Source organism: Anabrus simplex, chromosome 3, assembly GCF_040414725.1.
Source record: "Anabrus simplex isolate iqAnaSimp1 chromosome 3, ASM4041472v1, whole genome shotgun sequence".
Lineage (NCBI taxonomy): Eukaryota > Metazoa > Arthropoda > Insecta > Orthoptera > Tettigoniidae > Anabrus > Anabrus simplex.
Window position 1 is genome coordinate 372,157,211 of NC_090267.1, and position 14,122 is coordinate 372,171,332.

The following is a 14,122-nucleotide window of genomic DNA, read 5'->3' on the forward strand; positions in this document are numbered from 1 at the left end:
GGGAAACATGTACATTCATAGTATTGTTGAAAAAGAGGTGGAAACTAATTTTTATGTTCCTATACAGAGAACAGGAATGAGAAAAATCTAAGTACGTTATGCAAATTCAACAAAAATATATTTGGAAAACAAGTCCTCTAATACAACTGAATACAAAATACCTCCTTATTACCTAATTACCAAAATATGTATAAAAATATTCCATTCCTTATTCAAAGACATAAGTGACAATAAATACGTCGGATAGCATTAATTTACTTACGTCGTTTCTTAAGAGTGAATTTATAAAACATGATGTTAACTTTAAAGTGTGTTTAAGAGGATGATACTAATAAGAAAACTTATATCCTAAGTCTCTAGTATTCGTGTGGCAAATATGTAATGCATGGCATTACAAGATTAAGGTAACACCAATTAATGAGTGACATCAAATGAACTGTGAGCATCTAAAATGTCACGGGGCATAAGCAATGAAAAAAAATTAACTTACCTCCAGTGATATAACGAGAGCTCTACAATTTATCCAGAGAGAAGCTAGAGGTTGAGGGTTTTTTACTATTTAGTGAATAACTAAAAAATTAAATAAGTAAAAAATAATAATTTCGTGTGACAATTTTTTTTGCTAGTTGCTTTACGTCGCACCGACATAGATAGGTCTTATGGCGACGATGGGACAGGAAAGGCCTAGGAATGGAAGGAAGCGCCGTGGCCTTAATTAAGGTACCCTGCCTGGTGTGAAAATGGGAAACCACGGAAAACCATCTTCAGGGCTGCCGACAGTGGGGTTCGAACCCACTATCTCCCGGATGCGAGCTCACAGCTACGCGCCCCTAACCGCTCGGCCAACACTTGTGAAACAATCCCTACGACACTCATCAGTTCTCTCCAAGAAGCAGGCTGGTACAGTGTTGAGAATTTAACTTTTAATTATTGAAAGCCAAGGAAAGCACACTTAACACCCCAACCCTGTACCTCATATCGCCGCGTATCTCAACAACGTACTAGCCACCACCTTCGAGAAGCGTAGCCCGCTACAACAATTGGGCGAAACGCTGGTTGTTTTACAAATGAAAAGTCTGAACAGTTTATTGACATGATTATGTTTTATGGCTGGGGGTCATCCAAAAATTTGTGTAACGCCACAAAATATGTGACGGAATTGACGTTACAGTAGGCCTTGGTCGCCAAACATGCTTCGGCTACAAGTTAGGTTCCTTCGACGTAGAGTCGCATTTCTCCTTGATATTTGTCAGAGTTTCATTTAATGAAAGACACATTCATGATTATTAGCTTTTCGCAAATGGAAAAGTTACAGTTGTCACATTTATATCATGCAATTTGCCATTGGAAATTGTAGAATACGAAATTGTTATCTACTAATGGACAACCCTACAGAGGAGATTGTGTCGGTATTGAGAATTGCTTTGGTACAGGTATACCATCCTACAACCAGTTTATCCAGTGGTAGGTTATATTTTTCATTAGATGTTTTCGAACTATGAAATTGAATTAATGGTTCCCCGCTAGGAACTTAATTTTAATGTTGCATTATGTTTAGAATCCAGCAGTATGTTGGTACAGTATATACTGCTATAAATATTTAAAATTGCCTGCTGCCATTTCTTGATGGATACAGTACTTTTGTATCCAACTCTTGGCACAGGCCAGAGTAAAGTGTAGCTTCCACCGAAGTCCCAGTCTCATCCATGGCTGTGACAATATGGAAGCTGCTGGGGTATGGGTGGTGCTGAGTAATGACATTCAGAGCACGACTAGTGCATCTGAGTGTTATGAAAGGTGTTGCTCATAGGGTCAGTCATGCTGCAATAGCACTTTCTGACCCAGTGAGGAAAGCAATGGCAAACTACCTCACTCCTCGTCTTGCCTAGTACGCCTCATTTTGGTGCTGCCATTGGTTTTTGCGGTTTCCTTATAACCGCATAACCTTTGGTGGTGCTATTTGAGGATCCAACCAGCCTCTGGGCTGATGACCTAACAGACAATATTTAAAAATTCATACATTCCAGTTAATCTGAAGTCGAAATTCTACCGAACAGTGATTCGCCCTGTTGCCCTGTCTGGAGCTGATTTATTTATTTATTTATTTATTTATTTATTTATTTATTTATTTATTTATTTATTTATTTATTTATTTATTTATTTATTTATTTATTTATTTGCTTGTTTATTTATTTAAAGACTGAGTACATAGGCTATGAAACCCCCAGTTATTGTACACAATCTGCTCTCATATTTATGATGGTATAAGTTTATTAGCACAATACAAGTATAATAGCAGAAATTATAAATGAGCATGGGTTAACATGCTATTTTAAATTTTGACAAAAGACACAATATAATGATGATATAACTTACTCTCCATGATGTAAAAGATTTGTTGTACTTTGATTTCCGCTATCTGCATCGTATTCCATGTGGATCTGTAGTGATGTCCATTTTCCATTCAAGAGAATGCAGAATATAGATACGGGGCAGATTTTTATTTGATAATATTTCGTAATTAGTATTAATAATGCTATTGCCAGTATTCTTCTCTCTTTTAATTAATACACTGAAGTTGAAGAAAGTGAGGTGTTATAATGATCATCTCTACGGATCTCAATAATTAACCTAACGCATGCATTCTGTAGGCGTTGAATCTTGATGTTAACAGATTCTGACAGATCGTTATATATTACTGACCCATACTCCAATACAGGTAATATAAGAGACTGTACAAAGAACTTTCGTAAATTTATTGACATGAATGTTTCTTCTAAGAGACAGATTTATTAATAATAATCATTCTTATGTGTTCAATCCACGAGAGAGTACTATCCATTATCATTCCTAGGTTTTTTTACCGAACTATTGTACGGAATAACAATATCAGCGACTAAGAGCGTGAGAGCTAGCTCCATGTTATGGAGATGCGAATGTTGCACTGGACGTTGGGGTTTCTCGTCTTGTCCAATCCAGTCATCAATGAAGACGATCTAAGACAGATGAGTGTTGCGCCCATCCATGATGAAATTCGAGAAAGACGTGGTACGGCCACACCTTGCAAGCAGCAGCGTCTATCATAACCAGCATGGCACAAAACTTGAAAGTTGATGATCATCGATCAAGGAGCCTATCGAAACAGCCTTGACAAGAGACCATAAACTTAGACTTGAAGACGACCAACTTACGTCCAGTTGACGCCTCAGACCAGTTTAAGTGGCGATCCAAGATCCAGCAGGCACGTGAAAAAAACGTTAAGATGATTATGACATTGATGAAGAAAAAACAGAGGAGGAAATGCTATATTATCTTTATTTTCCACACAATAAAAAATTAAACTGGAAATTCATAATAGGTGAAAGAGTTTACTTGGGTAAATATTCTGATAAATCCTTCAGCACTTACCGACTGGAACTACCAATCAGATACACTGACTGACAGTGACAATGCAACACCAAGGAGGAGTGGTTCGAAAGGGATGAAAGTTGGGGAAAAAACAGAGACGGCACGGATGAATAATTGATGTTTATTTCAAACCGATATGCAGGTTACACAATGCGCACGGCATCGACTCAGTAGGATGTAGGACCACCGCGAGCGGCGATGCACGCAGAAACACGTCGAGGTACAGAGTCAATAAGAGTGCGGATGGTGTCCTGAGGGATAGTTCTCCATTCTCTGTCAACCATTTGCCACAGTTGGTCGTCCGTACGAGGCTGGGGCAAAGTTTGCAAACGGCGTCCAATGAGATCCCACACGTGTTCGATTGGTGAGAGATCCGGAGAGTACACTGGCCACGGAAGCATCTGTACACCTCGTAAAGCCTGTTGGGAGATGCGAGCAGTGTGTGGGCGGGCATTATCCTGCTGAAACAGAGCATTGGGCAGCCCCTGAAGGTACGGGAGTGCCACAGGCCGCAGCACATGTTGCACGTAGCGGTGGGCATTTAACGTGCCTTGAATACGCACTAGAGGTGACGTGGAATCATACGCAATAGCGCCCCAAACCATGATGCCGCGTTGTCTAGCGGTAGGGCGCACCACAGTTACTGCCGGATTTGACCTTTCTCCACGCCGACGCCACACTCATCTGCGGTGACTATCACTGACAGAACAGAAGCGTGACTCATCGGAGAACACGACGTTCCGCCATTCCCTCATCCAAGTCGCTCTAGCCCGGCACCATGCCAGGCGTGCACGTCTATGCTGTGGAGTCAATGGTAGTCTTCTGAGCGGACGCCGGGAGTGCAGGCCTCCTTCAACCAATCGACGGGATATTGTTCTGGTCGATATTGGAACAGCCAGGGTGTCTTGCACATGCTGAAGAATGGCGGTTGACGTGGCGTGCGGGGCTGCCACCGCTTGGCGGCGGATGCGCCGATCCTCGCGTGCTGGCGTCACTCGGGCTGCGCCTGGACCCCTCGCACGTGCCACATGTCCCTGCGCTAACCATCTTCGCCACAGGCGCTGCACCGTGGACACATCCCTATGGGTATCGGCTGCGATTTGATGAAGCGACCAACCTGCCCTTCTCAGCCCGATCACCATACCCCTCGTAAAGTCGTCTGTCTGCTGGAAATGCCTCCGTTGACGGCGGCCTGGCATTCTTAGCTATGCACGTGTCCTGTGGCACACGACAACACGTTCTACAATGACTGTCGGCTGAGAAATCACGGTACGAAGTGGGCCATTCGCCAACGCCGTGTCCCATTTATCGTTCGCTACGTGCGCAGCACAGCGGCGCATTTCACATCATGAGCATACCTCAGTGACGTCAGTCTACCCTGCAATTGGCATAAAGTTCTGACCACTCCTTCTTGGTGTTGCATTTGCTCTGTCAGTCAGTGTATTTAATTACTTATTACTTTTCTTACAAGTTGCTTTGCAATGTACCGACACAGGTAGGTCTTCCGACAACGATGCGATAGGAAAGGGGTAGGAGTGAGAAAGAAGAGACCGTGGCCTTAATTAAGGTACTGTCCCACGGAAAACCATCTTCAGTGCTGCCGACCAATTATTATTTATCATACTACTCCTGTGCATTTGACCGTAACTGTATATTCAGTCCTCAGTATGCGAACTGCATAGGAATGCAACTTCTTTGCATGGACATACCATACCCATTATGACGTCCCAATATGAGCCAATCGGTCGAGCTGCCGAGAAACCCGTGCATCAGAACCACAGCAGGCCTTGAAGCTCCATGTGTAGAATTCATAGCATAAGGGATGCGATGTACCGTGAGGATGTAACCGTCCTCGGTGGTAACGTTGTGAGTCTCTGATGGGTAGCCATGTCTCCTCACCAAGTCAGGCTGTGGACATCAAATGAGAATAGTTCTCACCTTACGATTGATTTCACTGAACTATACGTTTTGGATTAATGAAATAACATATTGTTAAGGCCTGAATACATTATTAACACGCTTACATGGGCGCCCGCAAGGGGGGGCAAGGGGGGGCACTTGTCCCCCCCCCCTGGAATTCTAAAGATGTTGATGTTCAATTGTTTAATATCATACCAGATTATTTCATAAACTGAAATTACTGACAGTCATCTAGCATATGTTATAACTGGAAGTTTCTGTAAACAATTTAATGTTGCTGACGTTATATTGGTTTTTATATTCAAGAAAATTGTTAATGTGCCCCCCCCCCCCCTGGAAAAGATCCTGCGGGCGCCCATGCACGCTTATTTGTAGATCTTTATTACTTTAATGATGTTGACTTTCCATTCGTTTATTTAGAAAGCAAATATCATTAAAGCAATAATGAAATGGCGGTGGTCATATTCTTACAAGAAAAAACAGCTGAAAATGTACTAACACTCGGGATTTGAACTCATATTCTCTGCTCTCTGGATGGGTATTTTAACCTATTTCACTAAGCTTTTTATCAGGTTCATGCCCCGACGTTGGTCATTTTTACAATTATTTCATCTTAAAATGACGGCGGTCATCTCAAACCACAAGTTTCAAGTATTTAGTCATTTTCTAACATGACTGATATTGGGTATTCCTAAGCGGTTTCATAGTAAACTAGTTTTTGATCAGAATATCTCAAAGGACTCTCAGCTCAACATCAAATAACTGAATAACTGTATTGACTTCAAAATTCTAATTATGAGAATTTTCTTCTTCTGTCCGACTCGTTGGCTGAACGGTCAGCGTACTGGCCTTCGGTTCAGAGGGTCCCGGGTTCGATTCCCGGCCGGGTCGGGGATTTTAACCTTAATTGGTTAATTCCAATGGCACGGGGGCTGGGTGTATGTGTTGTCTTCATCATCATTTCATCCTCATCACGACGCGCAGGTCGCCTACGGGAGTCAACTCGAAAGACCTGCACTTGGCGAGCCGAACATGTCTTCGGACACTCCCGGCACTAAAAGCCATACGCCATTTCATTTCTTCTTCTGCTTTTCCTGCCGCTTTCCCCCACACCTGTGGGGACGCGGGTTCGAACTGTGTCGCACATGTGGATTTGGCCTTATTTTACGGCCGGATGCCCTTTCTGACGCCAACCCTATATTGAGGGATGTAATCACTATTGCGCGTTTCTGTGGTGGTTGGTAGTGTGGTATGTTGTCTAAATATGATGCGAGTGTTGGAACGGACATCTACACCCAGTCCCCGAGTCAGAAGAATTCATTAGAAGCGATTAAAATCCCCGACCTGACTGGGAATCGAACCCGGGACCCTCTGAATCGAAGGCCAGTACGCTGATCATTCAGCTAACGAGTCAGACTAATTCTAATTATGAGAATATACATCTTATAGGAGAAGTATACAAGGGGAAACTCAAGGTTGTTTTTTTTTTTACAATTTTGCTGTACGTCGCACCGACACAGATCGGCCTTATGACGTCGGTGGTAAAGGAAAGAGCTAGGAGTGGGAATGGAGCGACCATTACCTTAATTAAGATACAGCCCCAGTATTTGCATGGTGTGAAAATGGAAAACCACGGACAACCATCTTCAGGACTGCCGACAGTGGGGTTCAAGCCCACTATCTTCCGAATGCAAGCTCACAGCTAAGTGACCCTAACCGCAGACTCAAAACAATATTTCACCTCCTCCTTATCATCATCAACGCACACAGGAATCATGGTGTAACAGCCTCTTACGACCTCAGCCTGCCAAGAAGACTGTTGTCTATCCATGTGGCCTGCAGATAAGTTCCACATGGTGAGCGTGAGACATCCTCAGCCGTATTGTCTGGCTTTCTTGACCGAATCCGCTGCCTTTTGTATCGTGCAGCTTCTCAATTGGCCTCACAAGACTGAGTAAACGCTGGTACAGCCCTCAAACCAGAATTCAAATCCCTAGATCAACCGGGATCAACTGGCATGCTACCTCTACACCACAAAACTGACTTCCTCATTATCAGCATCAGTTTATGACATCTGACATGTTTATTATCGTGTTACCGGGCGAATTGGCCGTGCGGTTAGGTGCGTGCAGCTGTGAGCTTGCATCCGGGAGATAGTGGGTTCGAACACCATTGTCCGCAGCCCTGAAGATGGTTTTCCGTGGTTTCCCATTTTCACGCCAGGCAAATGCTGGGGCTGTACCTTAATTAAGGCCACGGCCGCTTCCTTCCCACTCCTATCTCTTTCCTATACTATCGTAGCCACAAGACCTATCTGTGTCGGTATGACGTAAAGCATACTGTAAATAATATTATCGTATTGTTGGTTAATATTGTTTGTGTTTAGATTTGGGTAAGTGTGACTGAGTGCGGAAAAAAGTCAGTTTGACATTGTTTACGAGTGGAGGCAAAGGTTCCACTCGTCAATTTTAAGTCAGATTGGAGAGTGATTGATGTTGTTGTGGGTACATAAGGGCGGAATAGTGTGGCAAGTGATGTCGGCTGTCTCAAAACATTGCCCGCACGGCGGGGACGGTCATTACGCCGGTGATGAGGGGCCTTGCATATAGCAGGGGGGTTTTCTTTTCCCTTATATGTAACTTGTCCCCTGCACCCCTCTATTGTTACTGTTACGGAGTTTTGTGGTTTTGCAGAGGTGAAAGAAGGTGCGGGCTGGAATAGGTCTCAACTACCAAATTAAAGTTAATTTAGAACTTTAACAAAGGTTATATTTTCTTTTCAAAATCAACAAATAACAACAACAGAGAAACAGGTACCAAGTAGCAAGAAAACAAGTTAATAAATTACATTTGCTGGGGTTCAAGCCCCGGGTGAATAATTAATGAGCTCCAAGCTCCACTTTACGAATATTCAACCAGACCACCTGGGGGCAGAATTCCCCTGAAATCAAAGAGCACTTGCTCTCACCAAATACATTCCGGCCTTCAAGAGGCACTCAAAACCTAATTTGAAACGAGCGAACCAGCTCCCAGTTACTCACACCTATTTAAGGCATCCTCGACTTTTACAATCGCTTGCCTGCAGGCACAACTTACAAATTTACACAGGGGTATCATGTACACAACCTACTGGGCTTACTCAGAAAAGAAACAGGTTAATTACAAGGCCCAAAATACCAAATTGACTGGAGACGTAGTTTGCACTCCTAATACACTTTTTAAAACCTAAGTGGCTCTAGGCCGATATACAGGGGCTAATCCCAAGCTAGGGAGGTGACACGTATGAGAAAACTTTAATGCATAAGGAAGAGAAGAAACGGTTATGAAAACGTAGTCACCTCAATTTCAAAATGAAGGGGAGTTCGAGAGGGTGAAGCACTCTCTATCCCCGCTTTACGGTAAAAGAGATATGAAGTTTTTTACATACACAGAAAGTTAATTTTCATTTTAAAGGAATTGGTTACATATTAAAGGTTTCCAACCGTCCCCGAGGGTAGACTGCTGAGTTAGCAAGAAATGAAGATGTTAACAGGCCATTACCTTGTAGATGAGCTGCTGCTTGAAGAAAGAGGCGCTTCCCGCCCCCTGCTATATGCTCACACACTGAGAAAGATGTTACTGAAGTGGCACCGAGACAATAAAATCAGCTGTTTATATACCCTCGTGGAACATTCGAGACCTTTCATGAATGATAACAACCCGCCCACAAACTTTTATTGGCTACCAGCAAAAACTAATACACAAGACGATGAAGAAACACCTTATTGGTGGGAAATTAATTACAGAAATTTATGATTAGCTAATTTCAAAACTGGCGGAAGGAAAGGATTTATATTGCCAACCCACAAACCACAGAACAAAATTTAGTAAAAATAAAACTTAGGAATACAATATTTCTTCAAGAAAGTTCATTCCATTGCACCAGAGTGTGTTACCATAGTTTTGGGTAGCGACATCTGTTAGAGAATGTTCAAACTTCTTGATACGGAGCAAACAAACACAAATCAAAATAGGCACAGTTCAGAACACTTCAAGATTACCAAATTTACAGTAGTGACATCTTCCGAGAAACCGTTGAGTTAATACAGTTTGTTAAAGTTCAGGCTTTCTCCTGTAGAGAGGTTTCAACTGGCGCAATATTTGAATTAGCGGCGTGGAGGTGTACCACCCGGTACAATTACGAAGGATGGAATCTGCTGTTTTAACTGAATTTTGATTTGAAGAACACCATTTGGTACTGGTAGACAATAGAACTGAGACCACGATTCATCATAAATGTCTTTAAAATGACCGTATTTCGTGAAATAATGTCTGATATTTTCTTTGGGCAATTCTGGGAAATATTAAACAGACGAGCTCTAGTCTTCGCAATTCCAACTGCTTCAAGAACTACCGGTACTGTCTCCCCAACAAAAAGTTTGAGTGTGCAACCTGTTTCAAATTTATATAATAATCTCTCCATAATGGTTGATGTAATTACCTTGATACATACTGCATTAGCCGGGGCATCCAGTTGGAGAGCTGCTAGCCGGTCGATTTTTACTTGTAGTATTTCAGAAACTCAGGTGTGCATTTCCGCAGCTGATGGCCTTGTATAACTCCGCTGGAAACTGCATTTCAATGTGGTTTCTTTCGAATGCTTTGCATTAACAGTTAACTAAATATAAACACTAATATCTCACAGAATATTAACAAGACTTGGTGGTAAAAGTTCACTGTTCACTGCTGTGTTCTTGCTTAATGTAAACAACACTGACACGTCTGACTCACTCCGCTCTTCGCGGACCAGTTGCAGACAACTATGCTCGTGGACAGTAAAGTTGCGGGCAGGGCATAGAGCGGCCTCTCGACGAGTGAACTTACAGTAGGGTACGGTGCAAGAACTGAGTAACCGAGCGCGTCAATTCAAATATACGAACTTTAACGCTATTTGTAGGTCGCATGAATTAATTTCTGAAAATAGTATTTTTGCCGTTGTGTTATTTAACGTGTGTGCAAAATTTACGTAAGATTGGGAATTCCCCAGTACGCGTCCTTCCCTTGTAATATGTCTTCTCGCTTTAGCACAACGTTCTGCAATTCCCTTTGGACCTCTTGAAACCACTTATGCGAAAAATGCTGGTCTATTGTACAGTATTTTAAAAATATGTTTTGTCAACCACTTATTATCACTATTATTTTTTTATTATTATGTAATATACGTCAACATTGACGAACAAATAAGGTAAATAAATATGTAAATATAAACAGTATAATCATGGTAATTTAAAGTTAGAAATTTCATAATTGTTCCGTATTGAACTGAGAATCACAATGTTAAAAAGAGAGTTAAGAGGTTCCACGTGTTCAATACACTGATATTCAGTTGCACAAACTAATGTTACAACATGTTTAATTCGGGACTGGTTTCGACACATACGTGGTCCCATCATCAACCAATTGAAAGAGCAGGGCATAAGGTATACAATTATAAACACACATAACACAAAATATATGACAATGTTTACACTCTAAAGGATGTATGTAAAAATGTAACACTTTCATGAAGATGAAATATTATATTGAAGGTCATAAGCACCGTGACAGTATTGTACACTCCTACTGTGAGTGTTAAGATCACATATAATTATGTTGAATTAATGGATAAGAACTAAAGAATACATGTAAAAAGGTAACACTTTTTACGAAGATAAAATTTTCAATTGAAGTTCATAAGCAACGTGACAGTTTTGTACACTCCTGATTTGCTTTTTTCTCCTATTTGCTTTACGTCCCACCGACACAGATATGTCTTACGGCGATGATACTCCTGATTTGACCGTTAAAATCACATATAATGGTGTTGAATTGAATGGATAAGAACGATTTAAGGGACTTGATTCAACACATTCAATCTTGAGGGTTTCCTGGTTATATTGTGATAAAAAGGATCTTGAAGGATGCAGTTTGTGAACAGTTGTTGCTAGGCAAAGAATAACATGTTGTTTTTTTTCGGCACGTCCAAATGTGGATAGCGACATATATGAGCTCCTAAGATATATTGCAGGACCTAAGTTCCTCTGTTCGATGTGGGTATATGAAGTCTATAGAAAAAAGGAAAATTAGTTACAAATAAAAACGGGGATAAATTGGTAAGTTAAAAAACAAGTAATATTATGAGGCTCACCTTGTTCAGCTTTCCGTGGTGGCTAGACGTGTTTAGAGGAGTTAAATTTTATCTTCGTGAAAAGTGCTACATTTTTACATACAGTGACAGTCAGAATTTTTCGGGCAAAATAATCTATACAAGTAATACCCCTGTTATTAAAGAAAGAACAGGTAATAAATTCGAAATTACTGAACTCTGAATTTAATGCACTTCGTAGGTACTGTAATTATCCAACTGCGATTTGTAGATGAGTTTACAGGGTATAAATACCTTTTACTTATTTGAGATACGAAAATTTGCTGGTCAATATTTTTCGGACAGGAGATGTTTAGCTACTCGAGGCATGTTTTTGCACTTGTTATGCGCTGTGCAGGCAGGTCCCATTCAGTGCCTTCCTCATGCACAAAGCACACGCAACGATTCCTGAGTGAAATGGGACGCAGAGGAAAGAACAGCACATTTGATCAAAGGCAATTAGTAATATTCCATCATGAAAAAGGGAAAACATGTGAACAAATTGCAGATTTGTTGAACGTGAGGAAAATTACTGTTAGCGATATTATCTGCCGATGCAAATTTCAAGACAGAATTGAAAATTTGCCACAGACAGGTCGCCCAAGGGTCCTTACTAGGAGAGAAGAGAGGGCAGTAGTAAGAAAAGTGAAAAGAAATCAACGTTACTACAACCACTATTGCTGCTGCAGTTGAGAGCGAGTTTGGAAAGAAGATCAGTGCAAGTACAATCCGGAGGGTGTTATATAGAGGTGATTACCACGGGCGAACTGCAAGAAGGAAGCCCTATATCAATAAAATAAATAGGATCAAACGACAACGATTTGCTAAGGAGCATCTTAGCAAAGATACGAACCAGTGGAAGACTGTCATTTTCTGCGATGAATCGAAATTCGACGTTTCTGGCTCAGATGGGCGCATCATAGTTTGTAGACAGCCCAACAAAGAGTTTGAAGAAAGAAATATGAAGGCAACGGTAAAACATGGAGGGGGACATGTTATGGTGTGAGGCTGTATGTCGGCTCAAGGAGTATGTGAGCTGATTCTTATAGATGGAAACATGGACCACCGTCAGTATCCTCGGATTTTAAAAAACCTGAAGAAAAGTGGAGAAATATGGGAGTTGGGGACTGTTTTAAATTTTATCAGGACAACGGCCCGAAACATACGGCCTATAATGTACGGCTATGGTTGTTGTACAACTGTCCTAAAGTTGTGAATCCTCCCCCACAAAGTCCTGACATCAATCCCATAGAGAATTTATGGGATATACTGGAAAACAACATCCGGAAACATCCCATAAATTCCAAAGGTGATGTGAAGAGACGACTACAAGAAGAGTGGGGAAATTTTCCCATTCTACGGCAAGAAAAATCGTGGAGAGCATGTCGAAACGCCCGAATGAAGTGCTTCGCAGGAAGGGAAGAATCACGAAGTATTAATATTCCTATATAGACTCCATCCTTCATATTTTTGTTGTACTTGGGCATTTTTGTCCGAATATTTATGAACAGACAATTTTGTATTATTGTAATTACATTCATAAGTTTTAATTTTTTTGTGTATCATGAAATGAAGTGCACGTTTATTTTTGGTATCTGTATGTGTAACTATTCATTAAGTAATCAAAATTAAACTATATATGTTTGTTATCTCCTTTTTTTAATTTTAAAGGAATCTGCCTGTTCGAATAATTATGACGGTCACCGTATATCCTTTAGAGGGTGAACATTGCCCTATATTTTGTGTTATGTGTGTTTATAATTGTATACCTTCTGCCCTGCTCTTTCAATCGGCTGATGATGGCACCAAATATGTGTCGAAACCGGTCCCGAATTAAACATGTTGTAACATAAGTTTGTGCAACTGAATATCAGTGTACTGAATACGTCGAACCTCTTAACTCTCTTTTTAACATTGTAATCATGGTAACATATAATGCAGGAGATAAATGAAAAGTGTTAATACACAGTTTCCCTCTTGAGAATGACGCTCCTATTTCTTTCAGAAATACTTATTTTCTTACCGTTTCCAGAAAGAACTCTTCCTCAGTCGTGTGAACAATAGTTGCCGCTAAACCTCCAATAAGCAAGCTGGTAATTGCAATGGATGTCATGGTTAAATGGCATCGTTCGTGCGAACGTTCAGCTATAAAGACTCGCCTCTTATCGCGGTGGTAACTTTTTACGATAACTGTCCTCTTATATCCTGCATGTCATTATGAACTCAGCGCATAAAAAACTGCTTCGCTTTGAATTGTTTCGTGCATCCTAAATATTTACTGAGAAGGTATCAGTGAGTACAAACTCCTAAATATTCATCTCACAAGTAACTATCTTTGTGCATCAATAGCAGCGTGCCGATTCATGATCCAAAGTAAACGATTTTTGCAGGAAGGGATCAATACTCTACGTTCTATGTCACTGTTGTAGCCACATTTAACATCCCTAATGGCGCAATCAGAGGCACCCTACTAAATTTCCTACTCGATATCAGATACCGAACAAACGAGTTTAGGGTTCACTGCTAAAACGGAGCCGTCAGAATTAAGGCAGACCATCTAGAGAATATGATATAACCTCATAAAGTCTGCAAAACAGTACTTGGGGCCATACGTCACTTATATCAATATTAT

General features: G+C 41.1%; 1 protein-coding gene across 1 annotated transcript in view; it reads right to left on the bottom strand.

The window, feature by feature from the left end:
• Positions 1-13,603, bottom strand: part of LOC136866811 (lipase 3) — a 117,216-nt gene extending 103,613 nt beyond the window's left edge. The window contains exons 1-2 of the mRNA XM_067143917.2: positions 13,514-13,603; positions 5,118-5,316 (exon numbers count right to left, since the gene is read on the bottom strand). Coding sequence (XP_067000018.2) covers positions 5,118-5,316; positions 13,514-13,603 — 289 coding nt within the window. The remainder of the gene's footprint in view (positions 1-5,117; positions 5,317-13,513) is intronic.
• Between the last annotated feature and the right edge of the window lie 519 nt (positions 13,604-14,122).